General features: G+C 39.5%; 1 protein-coding gene across 5 annotated transcripts in view; it reads right to left on the bottom strand.

The window, feature by feature from the left end:
* PDE1A (phosphodiesterase 1A) overlaps nt 1-24,509 on the bottom strand; it is a 401,691-nt gene that overhangs the window by 56,891 nt on the left and 320,291 nt on the right. For all 5 annotated transcript variants that reach the window (XM_066345506.1, XM_066345509.1, XM_066345505.1 and 2 more), the window contains 3 exons: nt 11,441-11,566; nt 3,774-3,875; nt 3,546-3,666 (listed from right to left, as the gene is read on the bottom strand). In XM_066345506.1, the coding sequence (XP_066201603.1) occupies nt 3,546-3,666; nt 3,774-3,875; nt 11,441-11,566 (349 nt within the window). The remainder of the gene's footprint in view (nt 1-3,545; nt 3,667-3,773; nt 3,876-11,440; nt 11,567-24,509) is intronic.

The following is a 24,509-nucleotide window of genomic DNA, read 5'->3' on the forward strand; positions in this document are numbered from 1 at the left end:
GTTTCTGAAAGGGATTTGATCATCATTTACTTTTAAAAGTCCAGAGACAGAGAGATGTAAGATTTCAGTATTAAAAACTCAAGTCCCAAATCAATTCACCATAATCCGAGAGCATTTTAATAGTTGAAAAGAGGCAGCCCTGGACAGTTGGCTCAATGGTAGAGCATCAGCCTGGCATGTGGAAGTCCCAGGTTTGATTCCCAGTCAGGGCACACAGGAGAGGTGACCATCTGCTTCTCCACCCATCCTCCTCCTCCCTTTTCTCTCTCTTTTTTCTGCTCGCGCAGCTATGGCTCGATTGGTTTGAGTGCATTTGCCTGGGTGCTGAGGATGGCTCTGGGAGTCTCAGCCTTAGGTGCTAAAAATAGATCAGTTGCAAACTTGGCCCCAGATGGGCAGAGCATCAACCTCAGATGGGGTGGGGGGATGCCAAGTAGATCTCGGTCGGGGTGCATGCAAGAATCTGTCTCTCTACCCCCCCCCTTCCTCTCACTTGAAAAAAAGAAGAAGTAAAAGGCAATGCTAGCAGGAACAGTTTGATTTTTTAATAGTGCATATTAACATATACACTTTACTTTCCTTAGGGCTATAGATAAATTGCCTTATACATTAAAGTCCTCCAAGTAAAGACTGTCAATGCTGAATATTTTGGGGTCACTCAAATGTCTATCATTGTTCACCAAGAATACTGTCAAAACAAAACAAACAAAAAAACCTGGTACCTCCTTCTTCTAAGTAACACAGTCTGAAAAGTGCAGATCTCAAAACCAAATATGATGTGATACCTATTCTAAGACTTGACCTTTTGTGTTGGGTATATTTTAAACATTAAAATTCAAGTATCTGAGTCACTGTTTATTAAGCACTGAGAATGACAAAGTAGCTAAGTAGTCTTAGGGAACAATTTTCTTCTACTCTGAAATTCAGATGTGAAAAATCACTGCACGCTGGAAGCTTCATTATTAGTCTTAGTCATCTTTCTAAAAAATTTGAGACTAAGATGAACTTCAAAACATCTGCACTCAATTCCATTGAATTCATTACTCTCATGATCTGTCAGTTATTTTTTGTCTGGCTTTAAATCAATAAAAGACAGGGATAATTAATATAAGTCATGGTATTATCTGGAGATCTATCAGTAATTTTCAAGAGTCTCTGAGATTTAGTAGAGCTATTTTTTTTAACACAGAGATATTTTTTTAGTGTTCTCTAAGTCATTGATGAAGCACCTTTATTCTGATAAATTGTTTTCTAAATCAAGGGAAAATGTATGTTCAAATCTTAATTGTATAAGTTACAAACACACTTGTCTAAATAATATCCAATTAAGATATAAAACATTTTCATCACCCATTTCATCACCCACCAGAAAGTTCCCGTAATGGCTTCCAGTGAATCCTACTCCATATATCACCCATTATTCAGATTTCAATCAATATAGATTAATTTTGCCAGTTTGGGAACTTTATATAAATGAATCAATCACACAGTATGCATTTTTTGAGATTTATTGTTGTCTGTATTTAGTCTATTTTTTTATCCTTTCTATTTTATTGTATGACTATATCATGATTTATTTATCCATTTATATCTTTGATGCACATTTGTACTATTTCTAATATTGAGTTGTCATAAGTACCACTGTTATGACTGCTCCTATATAAGACATTTGGTGGGCATAAGCACTAATTTATCTGGGTTACACATCTATTGGTAGCCATGCTGGGTCATAAGGGATATTAAGTTTACCTTTAGTAGGTGCTACCCAGTAGTTTCACAGTAGGCTTAAATGATTTATACTCCTGCCAGCAATGCCCGACACTTGCCGTTGTTCCACTTAATACCTCACGTTGTCAGCCCTTTTACTTCTATCCATTCTGGTGAAGATGTACTGGTACCTCATAGTGGTTTTAATTTATAATTCTTTGATAAGTAGTGATATTGAGCATACTTTATATACATATTACCTGTTTGTGTATTTTTGAGGTATCCAATTTAATTTGGCAAGCTTTCTTTTTATTATTGATCTACAGTCTTTATACAATCAGGGAGCAAGCTCTTGGAAAGATTATTTGTAGTGCAAGTATTTGTTTCTCTCGCTCTATGGCTTGTTTTTTCTTAATGGCAAAGATTTTTTAATGCTTTTTTCTTTTTTTGAAAGAGCAGAAGTTTGAAATTTTGCCTACATTACCACTTTTTTTATATGTACTACTTTATGTATCTTCTCTAAGAAATATTTGCCTATCCTCAATATTAGAGAGACATTCTCCTCTAGAAACTTTATAGTTTTAGGTTTTGCATTAAGCCTATAGTCATTTTTATATTAATTTTTATATATGGTATAGGTAGGACACAAGGTTCCTTCTCTCCCTCACATTTAATAACTGTTGTTCCATTGCCACTTATGGACTTTACTTTTTCCATTTAAACGTTTTGATGCTTTTGTAGAAAATCAAATCACCATATAATTATGGGACTATTTCTGGAATTGCTATTTTATTTTATTGATCTATTGTCCTAGCCTTTATGTCAGAAACACACTGCTTTGGTTACTGTAGCTTTATACTAAGTCATATAACAAGGAAGTGTAAGTACTCCAATTTTCTTAGTCATTTTCAATTTTTTTTGGCTATTTCAGAATCTACCATTTCCATGTATATATTATTATTAACTTTTCTTACAACTGGTACAAGGAAACCTATTATATTTTTTGGTGAGTATTATGCCAAGTATATTAGTCAATTTTGGTAGAATTGAATTTTTGGCAATATTGAGTTTTTCAATCTATTTACATTGAAATATATCACTCAGTTTATATAGGTCTTTAAACTTTTTTTTCTCAATATTCTCTGGGGACACACATGAGGCTGGCATCTGAAGTAGAGCCAGTCTTGTGGAAGACAGTCCTTAACTTGTGGGAGCTGATACTAATTCCAGATGGTTCTCATCATAATTATAGTATAACATCCCAGGGGGGAGTGGAAACAGAACAGAAACACTATTTTACAAAGTGCATACTTGTAGCAAAGACCACTGGCCATTCATTGTGTCCATATCCAGGCTTGTTTTTTTATATAAAAACAGATTTGTTTTCAATGTAGGCATGGGTCCACACAGCTAAAAACTTTATTTCACAGCATCCCTTGCAGCTATGCATACATAACTAACTTCTAATAAGATGTATACAAAAGTGTCACACTTTCCCCTTTTTATTATGACAGTTGTGTACTATCTCTCCTCTAGCATTTACCTCTTAATAGTAGAAAACAACTCTAATTTATTCTTTCAGTTTTTTCTTTCTTTTCATTATTTTCTTGAGAGTGACATCTGAGATTCAAGACTTGACTCTCTTTAACACATATATTGTACTATGTAGGTTTTTAAAAAATACATTTCTCTGAAAGATTAATAAATTTTGCCTGAAGGCCCAAGAATGTATAATAAGTCAGTTGATAAAGAGTCACCTTTTCTGTACAGAAATGTATTCATCTATATGCATAAGTCACTATTTTCAAAAAGATTTGCACAGAGTGTGAAAGAAGCACCTGTCGGAAAAACTCCTCCATCAGGGCCATGGTCCACCGGTGGTGCAACTGCCAGCACTTGGCTGGGTGGCTGATGTCCGCTGCATGGAGAATCAGGGACATGGTTTTGGCTCTGTCGATCCTGTCAATCCAAGGACATACTCAAATTATCAGAACAAAGTAACCAACTATAGTTCTTTCTGAGTCCAAGCCCATGGAAGTTTAACATTACAAAAGAGAATAACCTACCCTTCCGGCTGCTGCAAACCGTTTCTTATGTTTTTAATTTGCTGGAAGTGACCAGACATGTCTGTAGACAGAACCATTTCTATTACTAGATTCCGAAGATCCCTGTGAAGTCATCAAAAGGAAAAAGGTTCATTTGGCCCTTTATTGTTCTTAAGAGGAACATTTCCTTAAACATCACTGATTGCATTTTATTTTCCTTCATGGATATGGACACAAAATAAGCTATGTTTAAAATGTAACAATGCTTACAAAAGTCTACATTATTTTACCTTTTAACATGTAAGGATTTAGGGGGCTGCCGAGGGAGTGACTTGGGAATGAATGATGTCGTTTAACATCTCCCCTTAAAGAACTGCTGCCTTCCCCTTCTACACCTGCAGTCCTCGTCCAATCATAAATCCTAACAACTGTTTTTCATTCTGAAAGGATCCTAACCAATTTTAGAGGAAAACTACTCTAAATGCAGGACGTGCTATTCACAAAATCATCACTATCACTGTTACAGGAGGCAGTTAGTTACTAACGAAAGAGAAGGGAGCCAGATATCCGATTAAGCCGAATGAACTGGGAAGGACAGTTTCATAGTCACTCAGGGCATCTGAGTGCACAGGAAAGGCAGTTCCAGGCACCTGAGGGAGCAACTGGCACTGTCCTGTGGGATTAAAGGAGGCACAGGAGGGAGAAACTGCAAATGAAATTCCTTTTACTACAACAAAAGGGAGGAATCCAACCTGGGAAAGTGAGAGAAAAGTATCAGCTAAGATAAGGGCACAAAACCCCAGAAGACCCAGAAAACAGACTGGGTAGGGGAAAACACCAGCACAGTCGAGGGAAAAGCCAGGAAAAAAAGTTGGGTCGTTTGAAAGAAAGCCTGCTCTTTTCTGGACCCCAGAAAATAATGGAGGCTTAGCAAAGACCTCGAAGCAGTAGCTACTATAGCCCGCCAGCTTTCTGCCCCTCTGAGGCTGTACTATGTCTTTTCACTCTAATGAATCTTGCCACTGTCACTTAAAATCCTCTTATACATGTGTCCCGGAATTTTTTTTTCTGTGGCACCACAGAAGAATCCTATTTCCAGATATTTCCAGGGGAGACCTGCCTTGATTCTGGTGTTCCTCCAGTAACATTTATGCAGTGTTTCAGTCCAGCAGTGTTCTGGTGCTTTGTCCACATATATGTAAAGACATTTAATCTTCATAACAACCTTTGTGAGGGGGTATTATTGTTTTCTACCAGTTTCTACCAGAGAAGATTGGGTCCTTGACTCATCGCATAGGTAGGACATAGCACAGATAAGATTCAACTACAGGAATTCCCACTCTAGCTTGACCAGGCGGTGGCGTAGTGGATAGAGCATCGGACTGGGATGCGGAGGACCAAGTTTCAAGACCCTGAGGTTGCCAGCTTGAGTGCAGGATCATCTGGTTTGAGCAAAGCTCACCAGCTTGGACCCAAGGTTGCTGGCTTAAGCAAGGGGTTACTCGGTCTGCTGAAGGCCCCACGGTCAAGGCACATATGAGAAAGCAATCAATGAACAACTAGGTGTCACAACAAAAAACTGATGATTGATGCTTCTCATCTCTCTCCATTCCTGTCTGTCTGTCCCTATCTATCCCTCTCTCTGACTCTCTCTCTGTCTCTGTAAAAAAAAAAAAAAAAAAGAGTTCCCACTCCTAAATCTGACACTTGGATCACTCCACTGTGCCAACGTTCTATTTTAATATCCCAGAAAAATCAAGACTCTAAAGTAAGTGAGGTTTTTCTGCTTATGCTTTTTGGACCCTGACCCTATGTGTCATAGACAGAGCTACTAGTACTACTGAAATTGTAACCAAGACACTGTAAATATGGTGACCATATCACAAACTTGAATAACTTATTTCCACAGTAAGTATGAAGTAAGTTGCCACAGCTAAAGCTTGCCTGTTCCACAATTCATTGCCTGCTCAGAACAGATAGGTAAAATACAGGGTGAGGCAAAAGCAGGTTTATAGTTGTGAGTGTGGGAAACAGAAGCTATTCTTATACTGTTTTTATTGTACTATTTTTCATATGAATAATTGTGTGGTGTGGTCTGTAGAGTAAGCTATCTGAAAATGGTATGATCAAATTCTTTGTTTTTAAAAACAATCATGTTGGAGGTTCTTGCTGAAAATTGAAAATTGTGGGTGCTCAGTTCAATTGAATTTTTAGATGAGAGTCATGCTAACTTAGAATCCTTTTAGCCAGATATGAAAGGAAAGGAAACTATTAAAAATGATAAAATTACTCTCAATTATATATTCTTCTCTGAAATTCTGAAGAAACCCATATTACAATAGCAACTAACAGAACATATTTATGTTAACTAAGGAAATATAAGACTAAAGTTTTATAAAATCTATAAATCCAATAAAGATATTTTGTTTTGCAGATAACTGATCAGTAAATGCTAGATATTATCAATAATCAACTAATATATCAAACTAAGGAATGAGAATGTTACTTTATTTATGAATTTTTGTTACCAAAATTTTGCTATTATTGCATTTGTGGTTACAAAAGGTACATTAAGAAATAAACAGATATGCAAACAGAAAACTTACAAATCCTTAAAACACCCATATTTAAATTCTTGGTAAAATGTTAAGTTTATACCAGCAAAATTATAGCTGTTTGGAAACTGTTGAATCTATTAAATTCTACAATATATATGATATATATAGTATTTGTTGAAAAAACAATTCTATAAAAATATTTCAGTAGGGTGACTGAGAAGTTACTGTAAAGAAATTTATTAAAAAACAAATAAATTATTAGAATAAAATATTAAAAGACGTTAAAAAACATTGTGTAATAGGAAAATAGCAACAGAATCAACTTTGAGAAAGAAAAAGTTAATTCAAAGTAATGATAATAATATGAATGTTACCTTTGCAGAAAAGCAATCATTGCTGAAGAAGTAAATACTCTACATGTAAAAAGTAAGTCTCAGACCTTAAAAAATACAGTGTGAAAAAAAAAAAAAAGAAATACAGTGTGTCCGTAAAGTCATGGTGCACTTTTGACCAGTCACAGGAAAGCAACAGAAGATGATAGAAATGTGAAATCTGCACCAAATAAAAGGAAAACCCTCCCAGTTTCTGTAGGATGATGTGGCAGCATGTGTGCATGTGCAGATGATGATGTAACACCATGAATACAGTGGAGCAGCCCATGGCTATGCCAGTCGAGATATGGACGGTACAGAGGAAAGAAAGTTCAGTGTGTTCTGTGGCTCACTAAATTAAAATCTGTGACCAAAGTGCAATGTGAATATCGGCGCGTTTATAATGAAGTGCCACCACATAGGAATAACATTACTTGGTGGGATAAGCAGTTGAAGGAAACCAGCAGTTTGGTGGAGAAACCCCGTTCTGGTAGGCCATCAGTCAGTGATGAGTCTGTAGAGGCTATACGGGACAGCTACCTAAGGAGCCTTTAAAAATCTGTGCATGAGCCCACATTGAACTGCATTAAATAGGTATGAAACTGGGAGAGTTTTCCTTTTATTTGGTGCAGATTTCACATTTCTATCATCTTTTGTTGCTTTCCTGTGACCGGTCAAAAGTGCACCATGACTTTTTCGGACACACTGTACCTCTAAACTTGTCTCTCTGTTCCTACCTTTGCCCTTTTATTTCCCAGGTAAGCCAGCAGTGGCCACTTTTAAATCTCTTTACAATTACATCCTAACCTTCCTAGGCTAGAAACTCTCGTGGGCTATTGTTTTCTGCAGAATAAATAGCATGATCTTGATTCCTAAAACAAAATGCCTCCTCCCAACCACCTTCCCACCCACACCCCATCATCTAGCTGTTTCTAAGTTGCAAAAGTAGCCTTGAAAACAAAGAACATCAATATTTGGAAAAGTAATCATGAGGAATTAGGGCTATTTTAAACCTTTAATTAATTAATAAATTTAAAGGCAGTTCTTGATCCCAGCTCACTTACTTTCCTTGGACATTTCTTTGTAATCAGTGGTGAGATTCAAATAATTTAACAACAGGTTCTCTGCCCTGATGACCATTTTAAGTATAAAAAAAGGACATATTGAAAGGTAGAACAGTAAAAGAGGTACACAGAACTAGATTATGTTATAAGAAAGTTTTAAAATATTAATGAAAAAATATTAAATAATACCTGACAAAAACCATTGTTACTGAACAATAAATAACTACTTGGAGACCAGATGGAGCATACCAAGGGACCTAGGAGAGACTGCCCCACAGTCTCCTATACTGGTCGCATAAGACTACCCCAACTGCCAGTTCCTACAGGTATTTATTGATACACATAAAAAGAAGCAGAGACAAGAATGAAGTAGTCAGAAAGGGGAACTTCTTTAGAGCAGACAAAATGGTAAGAGAAATAGCTCACTTTTATTTTTTTAATTTTTCTGAAACGAGAAGCAGGGAGGCAGAGAGACAGACACCTGCATGTGCCCACCTGGGATCCACCCAGTAAGCCCACCAGAGTGCGGTGCTCTACTCATCTGGAGCGTTGCTCTTTTGCAACTGGAGCCATTCTAGCACCTGAGGCGAAGGCCGTGGAGGCCATCATCGATGCCCAGGCCAACTTTGCTCCAATGGAGCCTTGGCTGCAGGAGGGGAAGAGAGAGACAGAAAGGAGAGGAGGAAGGGTGGAGAAGCAGATGAGCACTTCTCCTTTGTGCCCTGGCTGGGAATCGAACCCGGACATAGACATGTTGAGCTGACACTCTACTGCTGAACCAGCTGGCCAGGACCCGTAGCTCACTTTTGAGATATCTATTCCACCTATTTATTAATCAGAATTGCTAATTCTATCCTTATTGTGCTGTGTTTAGCACAGTACTATGTTCAGTACTTTTTTTAGTGATGCCACTATGGCTTTTGCCTCAGGGCGCTGAAATCTGTCCCTCCTCTATGTTCCTATTCAGGGCCTCTACAAACAATAAAACTGTTATTTAAGATATTTCCATATTGCTTCTTTTTTTTTTTTTCATTTTTTCTGAAGCTGGAAACAGGGAGAGACAGTCAGACAGACTCCCGCATGCGCCCGACCGGGATCCACCCGGCACGCCCACCAGGGGTGACGCTCTGCCCACCAGGGGGCGATGCTCTGCCCATCCTGGGCGTCGCCATGTTGCGACCAGAGCCACTCTAGCGCCTGAGGCAGAGGCCACAGAGCTATCCCCAGCGCCCGGGCCATCTTTGCTCCAATGGAGCCTTGGCTGCGGGAGGGGAAGAGAGAGACAGAGAGGAAAGCACGGCGGAGGGGTGGAGAAGCAAATGGGTGCTTCTCCTGTGTGCCCTGGCCGGGAATCAAACCCGGGTCCTCCGCACGCTAGGCCGACGCTCTACCGCTGAGCCAACCGGCCAGGGCTCCATATTGCTTCTTGATTGGCATGTTCACTTGCAATTTTCTTCACTTTTATCCTGAGCATCATCGGCTATGTGATTTATCCTTAACCATCTTTTCATTGTACGAGTAGGATCCCATTCCTTAGAGGTAGCCTGATTAGACTAATAGTCATTGTGTTTGATATATTATAAACAGGTGATTTCTCTTCTCTGAACATATTATGTTTATTTTTTTAAAACCCCTTTTTAGGCCTGGCCGGTTGGCTCAGTGGTAGAGCATCGGCCTGGCTTGCAGAGGTCCCGGGTTCGATTCCTGGCCAGGGCACACAGGAGAGGAGCCCATCTGCTTCTCCACCCCTCCCCCTCTCTTTCCTCTCTGTCTCTCTCTTCCCCTCCCGCAGTGAGGCTCCATTGGAGCAGAGATGGCCCGGGCACTGGGGATGGCTCCTTGGCCTCTGCCCCAGGTGCTAGAGTGGCTCTGGTCGTAGCAAAGCGACGTCCCGGAGGGGCAGAGCATCGCCCCCTGGTGGGCAGAGCGTCGCCCCCTGGTGGGCGTGCTGGTGGATCCCGGTCGGGCGCATGCGGGAGTCTGTCTGACTGTCTCTCCCCGTTTCCGGCTTCAGAAAGATACAAAAAAACAAAACAAAAAAAAAACCCTTTTTGGCCCTGACTGGTTGGCTCAGTGGTAGAGCGTCAGCAGTCTTGTGAAAGTCCCAGGTTTGATTCCTAGTCAGGGCACACAGGAGAAGCTACCATCTGCTTCTCCACACACCCCTTCTCTTTCTCTCTTCTCCTCCTGCAGCCATGGCTCAAATAGTTTGAGCAAGTTGGCCCTGGCAATCCTCTGTGGCCTTGCCTCAGGTGCTAAAATAGCTTGGCTGCTGAGCAACAGAGCAGTGGCCCCAGATGGACAGAGCATCAACTAGTAAGGGGCTTGCTAGGTGGATCCCAGTTTGGCTCATGAGGGACCATCTTTGCCTCCTGACCTCTCACTTAATAAAAAAAGAAAAGAAAAACCCTTTTCCACTTCTGCTGAACTTACAGAAATTTTTAAGACAATATTTTTTGCTCTTTGAACACTTGCAGGAATTGCATAGTTCTGGGAATTTTTAAAAACATTTTCCACAAAAATCTCAATAGTCATTAATATTAATTTGGTAATTAAAAATGTCATTAAATAAAAACAAGTACCATCTTAACCAGTTCACTGAACTCAACAAAAATTAGTTATCAGTTCTGCTGAAACATTGCAAACCAGCTGAATCCCACCACTGTTTATAACTTGATTTAAAGGAAAAAACAACAACAAAAAACTTGTATATTTCCCTTTGAATGGAAAGGTTTTCAACCCTTTAACTAAATTTTAAGAAGAAGGCTTTATTTATTTATTTGTTTGTATAAATAGGTCCCACAGAATATTAGGGATCTACTTACACTAAAAAATTTCTATTCATCTGAAATTCATATTTAAATGGATGCCCTTTATTTTTATTTACTAAATCTGGCAACCCTATACTCAAAGGAAGGAGGTGATGATGACCAAGGGATGAAAGGACGAAATCGTGCTGAGTGCAAGGGTGCATGTTTTATTTTCCCCTAAGTGGCAACAAGTGTCACCATTCCATGTAATTTTTTTTTAAAGCAGAGTGATGCTTTGGAGAAACATATAAGATTTACATGTTTCTGCACCTGGCCATTTTAGTATGTTATATTTGTAATGTTTTCCTTAAGTAGTGAATTCTTTGTTTTTTAAGAAAGCTAAACCATATATATATATATATATATATATATATATATATATATATATATATACACACACACACACACACACACACACACACACATACACACATATATATGTATGCTCACAAAAATTAGGGGATATTTTATAGCTTCATATTCATTTTTAAATATCCCCTAATTTTTGTGAGCAGTATAGAAAAGTTATATATGAAGTAATTAGTATGACATTAAAATTTTGAATTTATGTAAGACCATGTATTGTTAGAATTGAATAGAGCTACATTCCAAAGATTACGTAACTATGTATCTTAGTTATTTGTTTTATGGTGTACCATTTTATGGATTGGTTATATTGCATATAGACATTGAATTAGTCTGGAAATAATTAAGCTCCTGAACAAAGTCTCCTATATACTAATCTCTTCAGAGATATCCAGTCAAGGTGAATTGAGTTTGTAGTATGAGTAAAGGACTAACTTTCATCTGTTTTCTTCACATTAAGTCACACAATTGAACTTTTTCCTAAAATTAAATTTTCTATAGATTTCCCCTTAAACTTACCTCCAGTCATCTTTGGATAAATTTATCAAAAGATTCATTTCCTCTTCTTGCATAAGTCGATAAGCTGCACTCACATGGTGATTTTCAAGGACAGATCGATCATTATACAAAATGGCAACATCTGACCTAAGAATTAAAAAGAAAATGCCTAGTACAGGATTTCTTTAGACTTCATGACTGTCTAATAAAAATGCTCAAATCCCAAAATCACAAGACATCTCTTCAGTAAAAACTCTTTAACCAACCACCTAACTTTAAGGAAAAACTATTTAGTTTCCTTTCTTTTTTTTTTTTTTTTACTGTATGACAAAAAAGAAATACACTTTACTTTTAGAGCAATTTTAGGTCTACAGAAAAATGGAGCAGGAGGTACAGAGGTCATATACTCCCTGGTCCCACATCTTCATAACCGAACCCATTATCAGCATTTCCCACTAGAATGGTACATTTGTTATAATTGATGAATCTACAATGACACATTATTGTCACCCAGAGTCCATAGTTTACATTAGAATTTACTCTTAGTGTTGTACATTCTATGGGTTTAAACAAATGTATTATGACATGTATCCAATATTATAGTGTATAAATTATTTCCATGCCCTAGAAATCCTCCATGCTTTGCCAATTCATCCTTCCCACCTCCTTAATCTCTGACAACCATTTATTCTTTTACTGTCTCCATAGTCTTGTCTTTCCACAATGCCACATAGTTGGAATCATATAGTACATAGCTTATTCATACTGTTTCTTTCACTTAGTAATATGCATTTAAGTTTCCTCTATGTCTTTCCCTAGCTTGATAGCTCAATTCTTTTCAGAGCTGATTGTTTCATTGTCTGGACGTACCACAATGTATTTATTCATTCACCTACTGAAGGACAACTTGTTTGCTTCCACGTTTTGACAGTTATGAATAAAGCTGTTATAAATATCTGTGTGCATTTTCTGTGGACATAAGTATTCAAATCTTTGAGTAAATAGTCGAGTGCTGGATTATATGGTAAGAGTATGTTTAGTTTTATAAGAAACCATCAAACCGGTTTCCAAAATGGCTGTATCATTTTGTATTCCCACCAGCAATGTATAACGAGTTCCTGTGTCTCTCCATTCTTGTTGTCATTCACGTTCTGGTTTTTGGCAAGTGCTTATTATTAAGTGCTTAATAGTGTGTCATTGGTATTTTAATTTGAATTTCACTGAGGACAAAAAATTGGTATGAAGTCTCTTTCCATATGCTTATTTGCCAATTATATATCATCTTTGATAAGGTACCTGTTAAGGTCCCCTTTTTTTTAAAACTTAGAATGTCTTCTTATTCAAACTTTGTATTTTAAGAGTTCTTTGTATATTTTGAATAGCAGTTCATTATCAAAACTATCTTTTGTGTTTTCTTCCAGTCTATGGATTGCCTTTTAATATTTTTGATAGTGTAGGGCCAGTAGCCACAGTCTCCATCACAGCCACTTGGCCTGTGCAAGTTCCTATTTAATTTGGACAGATGGTAATGAAGCAATGGAGCCAAGAACTGGTGGATGGCCATCTTCCTTTATTCTAGACTCGTACCAGCCAACAAGTAAAAACAAACACACGGGCACCGAAACCCATTCTTTCCAGTTTTCCTAGAATCAAAGGCTCCACTAGCCTCACTAAGTCCCCTCTGCAAGCCTCCATCTTGCCTGCTTGCCTCCTCCACAACCATGTGGCCTCTCTCTCCTTCAACAACCTGGTCTCCTCTCTGCCAAAATGGCCTCCTAGCTCTTCCTTTTAAAACTTTTTGGCACAAAAGCCCTCCTCCAGCACACATTAGCATAACCAAACCCCTTCCCAAGCATAAAGGTAATTAGCCATATCACCTGGGTGACAGCCATTCATGTGGGCAGCACCATTTTTAACAATAAAAGTGAGCAAAACCAAGTAACACAAATTTTACAAACTTATTTGCCCCACAGAGTTTTTCACAGAGCATGTTTTTAATTTTAAGGAAGTCCAGCTTATCATTTTCTTTATGAATTGTGCCTCTGCTGTTGTATCTAAAAAGTCCTTGTTACATCCACATTGTCTAGGTTTTCTCCTGTTATCTTCTAAGATTTTTATAGTTTTGCATTTTACGTTTAGATTGATAATCCATTTTGAGTTTATTTTTGTGAAGCATGTCACATATGTCTCTGGATGCATTTTTTTTTTTTGTATGTGGGTGCCCAGTTGTTCCAGCACCCTTTGTTGAAGAGATGATCTTTGCTCCATCATGTTGCCTTTGCTCCTTTGTCAAAGATCAGTTGAATGTATTTATGTGAGATTATTTCTGGGTTCTCTATTCTGTTTTGTTGACCTACTTGTCTGTTGTTTGGCTAATACTACATGTCTTCACTACTATAGCTTTATTGTAAGTCTTCAAGTTGGATAGTGTAAATTTTCTAACTTTGTTCCTTTCTTCAATGCTGTGTTGGCTATTGTGGGTCTTTTGCCTCTCCGCATAAACTTTGAATCTGCTAATTGATATCCATAAGCTAACTTGCTGGGAGTTTGGGACTTCTTTGAAGCAATAGGTCAAGTTGAGAACTGACATTGATAATATTCAGTCTTCTTATCTATGAGCATAGAATATTTCTCCATTTATTTTGTTTTTTTGCTTTCTTTTATCAGTGTTTTATAGTTTTCCCCATATAGATCTTGTATATATTTTGTTAGATTTATACCTATTTGGTGCTAATATAAATAATATTGTGATTTTAATTTTAAATTCTACTTGTTCATTGCTAGCACATAGAAAAGCTATTAACCATATATCATGCAATCTTGCTATAACTGATTATTAGTTCCAGGAGTTTTTTGTTTAACTCTTTAAAATTTTCTACATAAACTGTCATGTTATCTGCAAACAAAGCAAGTTTTATTTCCTTGTTTCCAACTTGTATACTTTGTTTTCTTTGTGTGTGTGCATCTTATTGAATTAGGCACTTCCAGAATGATGTTGAAAAGCAGTAATGATAGGGGATATCTTAGGCTAGTTCCAGATCTTAGTGGGAAAGCTTCATGTTTCTCACTGTTAAGTATATGGTTAGCTATAGTTTTTTATGGATATTCTTTGTCAAGCACAGGAATTTCCTTCCTATTCCTACTTTATTGAGCATTCTTATCATGAGTGGATGTTGAATCTTGTCAAATCCTTTTCCTCATCTACTGATATAATTATGTGACTTTTTTTTTTAGCCTATTGGCATTATAGAGTACCTTAATTAATTTTCAAATATTGAAACTGCGATAAACATCATTTGGTCTTGGTATTAAACAATATAGTTTAAATGTGTTTATGCCCTCTCCTTTTTATTTGTAATTCAGATACCTGAGAGATAATCTGGATATACCAAAGAGAAGGAAAAATACCTAACATTCTCATTTACTCAGTGAATAAATCAACCTCTTTATACTCCATCCAGAGAGTTTTTTACAATCTCTATTCTCTGGAACTAAAATTATTTTGGACAGAGAGCAGAAGGGATGATGAAAATCATTTGCTTTATTTGTGATTCTAATTTTCCTCCCTTTTAATGTTGTAATAAATATTATATTTTCTAGCATTAAACTAGCAAAACCATTTGTGAAACAAAACTTAAAATGTATATTTGACCACTAATTTATAATGGACCATTACATTTTTAAATGAATTCATCATTTAAATCATGAAGTCTTTTATTTTTCAATTTTCGGTATTTTCATATTATTTAATCATCAAATAGGCTTCTTACATTACTATTGGGCAAATGGGTTTGTAAAATGTGTTTTTTAGGTTTGCTTGCTTATGTTTTGCATTGGCCTGGGCAGTGCCACGTGTGTGTAGTCTGTGAAAGGCTGCAGTGCTTGCTCTGCAAGGGGGAGGCAGCAGATTGCAAATTGTATATTATCTTCCTGCTTGAAAAGGCTGTTGTTTTGCTATGTTTGCTGGAGGTGGGGTTTTGGTTGCCCCAGACAGTTTTTGCAGAGGATCAGTAGTGCAGATGCAGAGTGCTGAGGGGCTTTGGGAGCCCTACTGAGGATTGTGGGGGCCTTTGATTCCAGGAGGAACCAGAGAATGCATCAGGGCTTTGGGAGCTCCGAATGAGAGGCAAGCAGTCTTCCCTGACTGTTTGCTAGTTGGCTGGTGTGAGACTTTAATAAATGATATGGCCCACCATTTTTTTTGGCTCCACTGTTTCTTTACCGTCTGCCCGAATCCAATGTGAACCTGCATGACCAAAATGGCAGCAGCCACTGGCCTTACAGTTACATTGTTAACTTGAGTGTTCCAGCATAAGGTGTGACATATTCCAAGCATTCTCATCTCTGTATCATGGAGCTCTGGCTTCTTCTTCCTTATCTTCTTAGGTTGCTAAATCATTTTGAAAGTGCAGAATGGAGACAGAGCCACCATATTTAAGATATTAAAATGGTGAATTCATTTATATAAGTGAGCAAGTTGAGGGTAGGCAGCAAAAATAGCAAAAAGAAAGTCAAGGTGCAACCACATTGTATGACTTTCCCCAACACCAGGCCCCTCACTCTTCCTCACTCTGGTAGATATATACTCTGTCAACACTCACATTGCCTCCTTAAAACTGACTCAGGCTTTTCAGTGGAAAGAGTCTCAGTTATTACCTAATACTAATCTTATCACTGAATGTTTACCAAAGAGTAGGTATAAGGACAAATATAACAAAGAACTAAAGAAACCTGGCTCCTGTTACAAGCAACCCATTTGAAATAAACCAAGCTGTATTATTACTCTATATAGGGGAAATGACCTATCAGGAAGTAAAATAATTACTTCTTCTTTTGTTTCTAGAACTTTGTAAAACTAGCATAGCGTGTAGTTAGCTAGTAGAACATACCACCTAAATATATTTTCTTTTTATAATTTCCGCTATGGCCTAAGAATTACTTAGTCAATAATCATAGTTCAGTATAAAGAAAACTGAACTAGCAAAGCATGCATTCAATTTTTATTTAAGAGAGAATTAAATAAATCTTGTCCATGTACCTTCAGAAATTTGCTGAGATTATGGGAAAAACTATAATTTGCAGCTCAAATATCATTTGTAAGGCCTTAAATCTAGTCATGGCAGTTTTTCCAGGATTATGAAAAGACATGGCTCTAAATGTTACTGTCTTTACCTTTCACCAACAAGAAAATATGTGTTTTGTAAAGCCAGGAGCCAAAGCCACTGTCACTACAGCAGCCTGGCCCATGCAGGTTCGCATTGGATTCGGACAGTCGGTAAAGAAACAACGGAGCCAATAACTGATGGGCCATTATATTTAATCCTAGCTTGCACCCGGCAGGCAAGTAAAAACACACACTGGGCTCCAAAACCAACTCACATTCAGTGCTCACAAAGCTACTGACTTATCCGAGTTTCCTAGAATCAAAGGTTTCTAGCTCACAAGACTTATTCACCTCTGTTCCCCATCTCCTTCCTTCTTCCTGAACAAACTCTGCACAAACTGGCTTCTCACTCAACACTCCGCCATCTTGGCTGCTTCTCCTGGCCTACTCCACATGGACTCCTTCTGCTCTCTGCTCTTCTCTCTCCTCTAATGATAATCTCAGGAACCAAGAGAGCAAACTCCCGTTCTGCCCCCACTTTATATTGTAGCTTCACAACCTCTAATCCAATATACAAAATAGGGAAGTCTCTAATACAAAGTCACTTCTCTGAGGCATGATTGGATTGTACCACCCCACATCAAAAAGGATGGGAAAGGCTTAATCTCAAAACCAAGCCCCAGGCTACAACAATCCTTCCTGCCCCCAACACACATTAATATCACCTGGGCAACGGCCTCCACGTGGGCAGCGTCATCTTTTACAAATTGAGCATAATACATTTTATCTGCCCAACATGTTTTTAAACTAGATTTAATTGCAGCAAGTTATGTATAATTTTGTCTCATAAATCAAACAGGATGCTGAGAATACAACACAGTCTTAATGTTTGACATGGTCTTTGCTAAGAAAAGAACAAGATTCTAAGCAACATTCAGTATCCATGGTAATATGTAGCTCAGCATTTTCTTTTCATAGGGAAAAAATTATTTTTATTTATTTATACTTGTAAGTATTTCATGAATTATAATATCTATATTAAACTTAAAATTAGTTTTGTACTGTTTTAAATTATTTTTCAATCATTTTGCATTATACAGTAAATAGATTTCCATGTTAGAAAAGCATTCTCAACCCGAGTAACAGTGAGTAATATAAAATACAACAGAATCATTGATATCAGTGACATAAATTCCATTTCTCTCTAGAAAAAATGTGAAGGTGATAGAGTTTTAAAAAGCATGTCATTTTGTTGCATTTGAAGTCACTATGCAACAGTTTTGTTCATTGAATCTTCAAGTTTTTAAAAATTAACCCATTAAATAATTGATCCTAGCAGATAAATGAAAAGAAAAAAGTAAAATACGAGAAGTCCTCCTTTTATATTATTTAATATAAAAATAGAAAAAAACGAAATCTTTTTTTTTTTTTTTTTTTTGTATTTTTCCACAGCTGGAAACGGAGAGAGACAGTCAGACAGACTCCCGCATGCGCCCGACCGGGATCCACCCGGCACGCCCACCAGGGGCGATGCTCTGCCCACCAGGGGGCGATGCTCTGCCCCTCTGGGACGTCACTCTGCTGCAACCAGAGCCACTCTAGCGCCTGGGGCAGAGGCCAAGGAGCCATCCCCAGTGCCCGGGCCATCTTTGCTCCAATGGAGCCTTGGCTGCGGGAGGGGAAGAGAGAGACAGAGAGGAAGGAGGGGGGGGTGGAGAAGCAAATGGGCGCTTCTCCTATGTGCCCTGGTGGGGAATCAAACCTGGGTCCCCTGCACGCCAGGCCGACGCTCTACCGCTGAGCCATCCGGCCAGGGCCAAAAAATGAAATCTTATTCCTCTTTTTCCTGTTCCTTTTCTTCTTCCTTCTCTTTCTCTTCTTTCTTTTTCCATCTCGGTGTCCTCCTCTGCAGTCCAAAGTACAAGTGAATTAGGATTCTTCATTCAGTTGTAAATGAATGGTAAAAGGAGGAAGCTAGAAGCATCTAACACTGTGGCTGGAGAAGGCCAGCCCATTGTTTTTACTTTTCAAAGTTGAAAGAGGAAGAAGTATTTATCAATCCCAAATTACTTGGTCCCTTCTCCAGTTCCCAAAACTATTGTCCTACAGGGCCCAGATCAGTAATGAGCTGTCTTTAACTAAAACCCCACTCATTATGGATATGGTGGATGTAGAAGAGCCTTTAATAAGCAAATATGGTATCTGCATAAACTAACTTTCTTTTGATGTTTAACACATATAGAAACAAAACAACTACTTATACTCTGCAAGCATTCCCAGCCACACCAGTTTAAGGGTTTCCTCTTTCCCTTCATGTTCTGTCAATCTGGGGGCTCTGAGGATAAACCAGTTACCTTCCCCAATATTTCATTGTTTGAATTTCAACTCCTCTTCAGTCTCCATCAAAGGGCCATGATTTCTAAGCCCATTCATTTCAGGGGTCCCCAAACTACGGCCTGCAGGCTGCATGCGGCCCCCTGAGGCCATTTATCCGGCCTCCACTGCACTTCCGGAAGGGGTACCTCTTTCATTGGTGGTCAGTGAGAGGAGCACAGGATGCAGATATACTGGAGTATTGTATGTGGTGGTGCCGCAAAGCGCAGCGTAGCTCACATACAATACTACTTCCGGTGACGCGGGACGCACGTGTCACGGCTCCAGAAGCGCGTCATATCACTTGTTATGGCTAGCAATGACAAATATGGGACTGGACATTGACCATCTCATTAGCCAAAAGCAGGCCCATAATTCTCATTGTAATACTGGTCAGTTTGTTGATTTAAATTTACTTGTTCTTTATTTTAAATATTGTATTTGTTCCCGTTTTGTTTTTTTAGTTTAAAATAAGATATGTGCAGTGTGCATAGGGGTTTGTTCATAGTTCTTTTTATAGTCCTGTCCTCCAACGGTCTGAGGGACAGTTAACTGGTTCCCTGTCTAAAAAGTTTGGGAACCCCTGCTATAAAGGATTGGGACCATCATATGTCTGTCTCTGGCCATGGGAGCAGAGTTGTATAAGAAGGCTGGGTTGAGAGTGAGTGTTCCTCTTAGCTTCTCAGTCATGCTACTGACATCAGCTGACTGTGTGCATACAAATAGGTCAATTTACCTCTTGAGATTTTTGCGTTTTCTGCTAAGCTGTGAGGTTTAGACAGGGTGACCCATAATATGAATCTCAGCCACTTAACGGTCCCTCTGCAGCTCTATAGTGTCTAATATTTTATAAAATGTTTCTGTGCTCTTCATACCAAAACAGTAAGTTCTTATAACTGAAAAATCAGTTGTTAGAAATTACTATTAAAAAATAAATGAGGCCCTGGCTGGTTGTCTCAGTGGTAGAGCATTGGCCCAACATGTGAATGGTTCGGGTTTGATTCCCAGTAAGGGCACAAAGAATAAGCAGATAAGCCCTGGCCGGTTGGCTCAGCGGTAGAGCGTCAGCCTGGCGTGCGGGGACCCGGGTTCGATTCCCGGCCAGGGCACATAGGAGAAGCGCCCATCTGCTTCTCCACCCCCCCCCCCCTTCCTTCCTCTCTGTCTCTCTCTTCCCCTCCCGCAGCCAGGGCTCCATTGGAGCAAAGATGGCCGGGCGCTGGGGATGGCTCCTTGGCCTCTGCCCCAGGCACTAGAGTGGCTCTGGTCACGGCAGAGCGACGCCCCAGAGGAGCAGAGCGTCGCCCCCTGGTGGGCGTGCCGGGTGGATCCCGGTCGGGCGCATGCGGGAGTCTGTCTGACTGTCTCTCCCCATTTCCAGCTTCAGAAAAATACAAAAAAAAAAAAAAGAATAAGCAGATGGTTGCTTCTCTACCCCTCCCATCGCCCTTCTCTCTCTCTCTTCCTCTTCTACAACCATGGCTGGATTGAACACATCAGCCCAGGTTCAGGCACTAAAAATAGCTTGGTTGCATTGCAAACCTGGTCCCAGATGGGCAGAGCATAGGCCTCAGACAGAGCTTGCTGAGTGGATTAGGTCAGGCCTCATGAGGAAGTCTGTCTCTCTGTCTCCCCTCCTCTCACTTGTAAAAAGGAAAAAAAAAAAATGAAAAGGCCCTGGTCAGTTGTCTGAGTTGTAGAGCATTGACCCAGCATGTGGATGTCCTGAGTTCAGTTCCCGGTCAGCAAACACATGAGAAGTAACCATCTGCTTCTCTCCCTTTCCTATCCCCCTTCACTCCCTCTTCCTCTCTATAAAGCCAGTAGCCACAGCCACCATCAGAGCCACCTGGCCCATGCAGGTTCGCATTTGATTCGGACAGACGGTAATAAAACAACAGAGCCAAAAACTGGTAGGCCATTACATTTAATCCTAGCTTGCACCCAGCGGGCGAGAAAGACACACAATGGAAAAACACCTCCCTTTCCATTCAGGGCTCCCAAAGGCACTGACACATCCAAGTTTTGTAGAATCAAAGGTTTCTGCCTCACCAGTCTTATTCACGTCTGTTGGTCAAATAAGTTTGTAAATATGATATATATGTTTGCTCACTTATAGTTTGCATTGGGTGTGGCAGAAAGGCTGTAAGCCGGAAAAGTCATTAAAGCCTAAAGCTTAGTTTTAAGATTAAGCCTTTCCTGCCCTTTTAATACTAAGATCTTTTCAAAACTATGCTTTTCCCCACACCATTGACTGTTGCATGACTTGGGGTGGCGCACTCTTACGAGGAATCTCACTTATGCCTCAGATAAGTGGCTTTGTATCATAGACTTCCTTATTTGTATATTGGCTTAAAGCAGCAGTTCTCAACCTGTGGGTTGCAACCCCGGTGGGGGTCGAACAACCAAAACACAGGGGTCGCCTAAAGCCATCGGAAAACACATATTTATTATACAATACATTTTTAAATAAAATATGCATTTTCCGATGGCTTTAGGCAACCCCTGTGTTTTGGTCATTCGACCCCCACTGGGGTCGCAACCCACAGGTTGAGAACCACTGGCTTAAAGGTTTTGATTTCTACACTATAAAATGGGGCAGACCAGGGGATTTCTCTCTCAGTTCCTAAAATTAGCATTGCAGCGGAGAAGCAGCCAAGATGGCGAAGTGCTGAAGGAGAAGCCAGTTTGTGCAGAGTTTGTGTAGAAAGAAGGAGATGGGGAACAGAGGTTGTAAAGCCAATAGCCATGGCCACCATCACAGCTGCCTGGCCCCTGCAGGTTCAGGTTTGATTTGGACAGATGGTAATGAAATAATGGAGCCAAGAACTGGTTGGCCATTACCATTTTAATTCTAGCTCGCACCCAGCAGGCGAGAAATACACACATTCGGAAAACACTTCCCTTTCCATTCAGGGCTCCCAAAGCCACTGCCTTATCCGAGTTTCCTAGAATCAAAGGTTTCTACCTCACCAGCCTTATTCACCTCTGTTTCCCATCTCCTTCTGTCTGTACAAACTCTGCACAAACTGGCTTCTCTTTCAGCCACCCGCCATCTTGACTGCCTCTTGCTCTACAACAATATGGTCTCTGCCATATTGGCTTCCTAGCTCCTCCTTTAAAACTTTTTGGCATGAGCATTGGCCTGGCATGCAGGAGTCCTGGGTTCAATTCCTGGCCAGGGCACACAGGAGAAGCACCCATCTGCTTCTCCAACCCTCCCCCCTCTCCTTCCTCTCTGTCTCTCTTCCCCTTCCACAGCCAAAGCTCCATTGGAGCAAAGTTGGCCTGGGCACTGAGGATGGCTCTATGGCCTTTGCCTCAGGCGCTAGAATGGCTCTGATTGCAACAGAGCAATGCCCCAGATGGGCAGAGCATCGCCCCCTGGTGGGCATGCCGGGTGGATCCCGATCGGCAGCATACGGGAGTCTTTCTGACTGCCTCCCCATTTCCAACTTCAGAAAAATACAAAAAAAAAAGAAAAGAAAAGAAAACTTTTTGGCACGAAAGCCCCCCCCCCCCCCAGCCCACATTAGCATAGCCAAGCCCCTTCTCAAGCAGAAAGATAATAATCAGTATCACATTGCAGCAGCATCACATGAGCAGCAGCCATTTTTAACAAAGTGAGCATAAAAATCACATTCTACAAACTTATTTGCCCAACACCTGGGGACTGAGGATGGGCAGCAGCCATTTTTAACAAAGTGAGCATAAAAATCACATTCTACAAACTTATTTGCCCAACACCTGGGGACTGAGGATGGGTCATTTGGTCCAAGCAATGGCCTCAGGTGCTGAGGATAGCTAGGTTGATTCACACATGCACGAAGTGATTCAAGCATGTCAGGACACAAGCAGGAGTCTGTTTCCCTATTTTCCTTACTCTCACTTAAAAAAAGAAGTGAACAGACCACATAAAACCTGCACATGAATGTTTATAGCAACTTTTTTCATAAGTGCCAAAATTTGGAATCAACCAAGATATCCATCAATAGATGAATAAAGTAACTGAACTTTGGTATATCCAGACAATGGAATAGTATTTATCAATGAAAAGAAATGAGCTGTCAAGCTATAGGAAGCCACATAAGATCCATAGCTACATATTGTTAAGTAAAAGCCATTCTGAAAAGGCTTTGTATAGTATGATCTCAAGACATTTTGTAAAAGGCAAAACAACAGTGGTACCTTGAGATACAAACAGACCAACATTCGAATATTTTAAGATACGAGCTGCAACTCGGTCTGTATTTTTGTTCGAGATCCAAGCGAAATTCCAAGATATGAGTCATGATTTGGGAAGCTGCCGCTAGTTGGCACATTGGCGCACGGGTCCAGTATTGGCAGTTTGATATACAGGTTGACTGACTTACGTGCTCGGTTACAGAACAAATCAAATTCATATCTCAAGGTACCACTGTATAGGGACATTAACAAAATCAATAGTTGCCATGGGTAAAAGGGGAGGTGTTAGTCAAATAAGTTTGTAAATATGATATATATGTTTGCTGGCTTATAGTTTGCATGGGGTGCGGGAGACAGGTTGTAAGCTGGCAAAGTTGTTACAGCCTAAGGCTTAGTTTTAAGACTAAGCCTTTCCCACCCTTTTAATACTAAGTAAGATCTTTTCAACATCCTTCAAATACTAAGATCTTCTCAAAACTATGCTTTTCCTCATACCCTTGACTGTTGCATGATGTGGGGTGGTGCACTCTTATGAGGAATCCCATTTATGCCTCAGATAAGTGGCTTTCTATCAGAGAATTCCTTATTTGTATATTGGCTTAAAGGCTTTAATTTCTACACTATATAATGAGGCAGACTAGGGGTGCCTTGCTCAGATCCTGTCACCAGAATTGCAGATGGGAGGCAGCCAAGATGGCGGAGTGCTGAAGGAGAAGCCAGTTTATACAGAGTTAGTACAAAGAGAAAGAGATGGGGATAGAGGTGAATAAAGCTGGTGGGGCCTTTGATTCTAGGAATACTCGGATGAGTTAGTGGCTTTGGGAGCCCTGAATGGAAAGAGAATTGTTTTCCCACTGTGTGTATTTCTCACCTACCGGGGTGCGAGCTAGGATTAAAAGTAATGGTCCACCAGTTCATGACTCCATTGTTTCATTACTGTCTGTCCAAATCAAATGCGAACCTGCATAGGCCAGGCAGCTCTGATGGTGGTTGTGGCTACTGGCTTTACAGGAGGCAAGGAGGGACGAATTAAAAGGTGAAGTAAGGTGACTTGTAGGGCAGTGAAACTATTGCCTATATGTTACTATAATGGTTGACATGGCCTGATACATTTGGAAGACCCATATAATGTATAACACAAAAAATAAACCCTAATGTAAACTGTAATTTTTAGTTACTAATAATATATCAATAATAGTTTATCAATTGCAACAAATGTACCACACAGTACAAGATGTTAACAGTAGGGGAAGCTGAGAAGTAGGCAGAAGGAACATAGGGAATTTTATGCTTTCTGTTTGATTTTTCTGTAAACCTAAATCTTCTCTATAAAATAAATTATCTTAATTTAAAAATCAATCAAATAACTAGGTTTAGTTTTTCCTCAACAAGAGTAGAATTTTAAGGTGGTTCCAGGAAGACATCAAT

The sequence above is a fragment of the Saccopteryx leptura genome, chromosome 7 (assembly GCF_036850995.1).
Source record: "Saccopteryx leptura isolate mSacLep1 chromosome 7, mSacLep1_pri_phased_curated, whole genome shotgun sequence".
In the NCBI taxonomy this organism is placed as follows: Eukaryota; Metazoa; Chordata; class Mammalia; order Chiroptera; family Emballonuridae; genus Saccopteryx; species Saccopteryx leptura.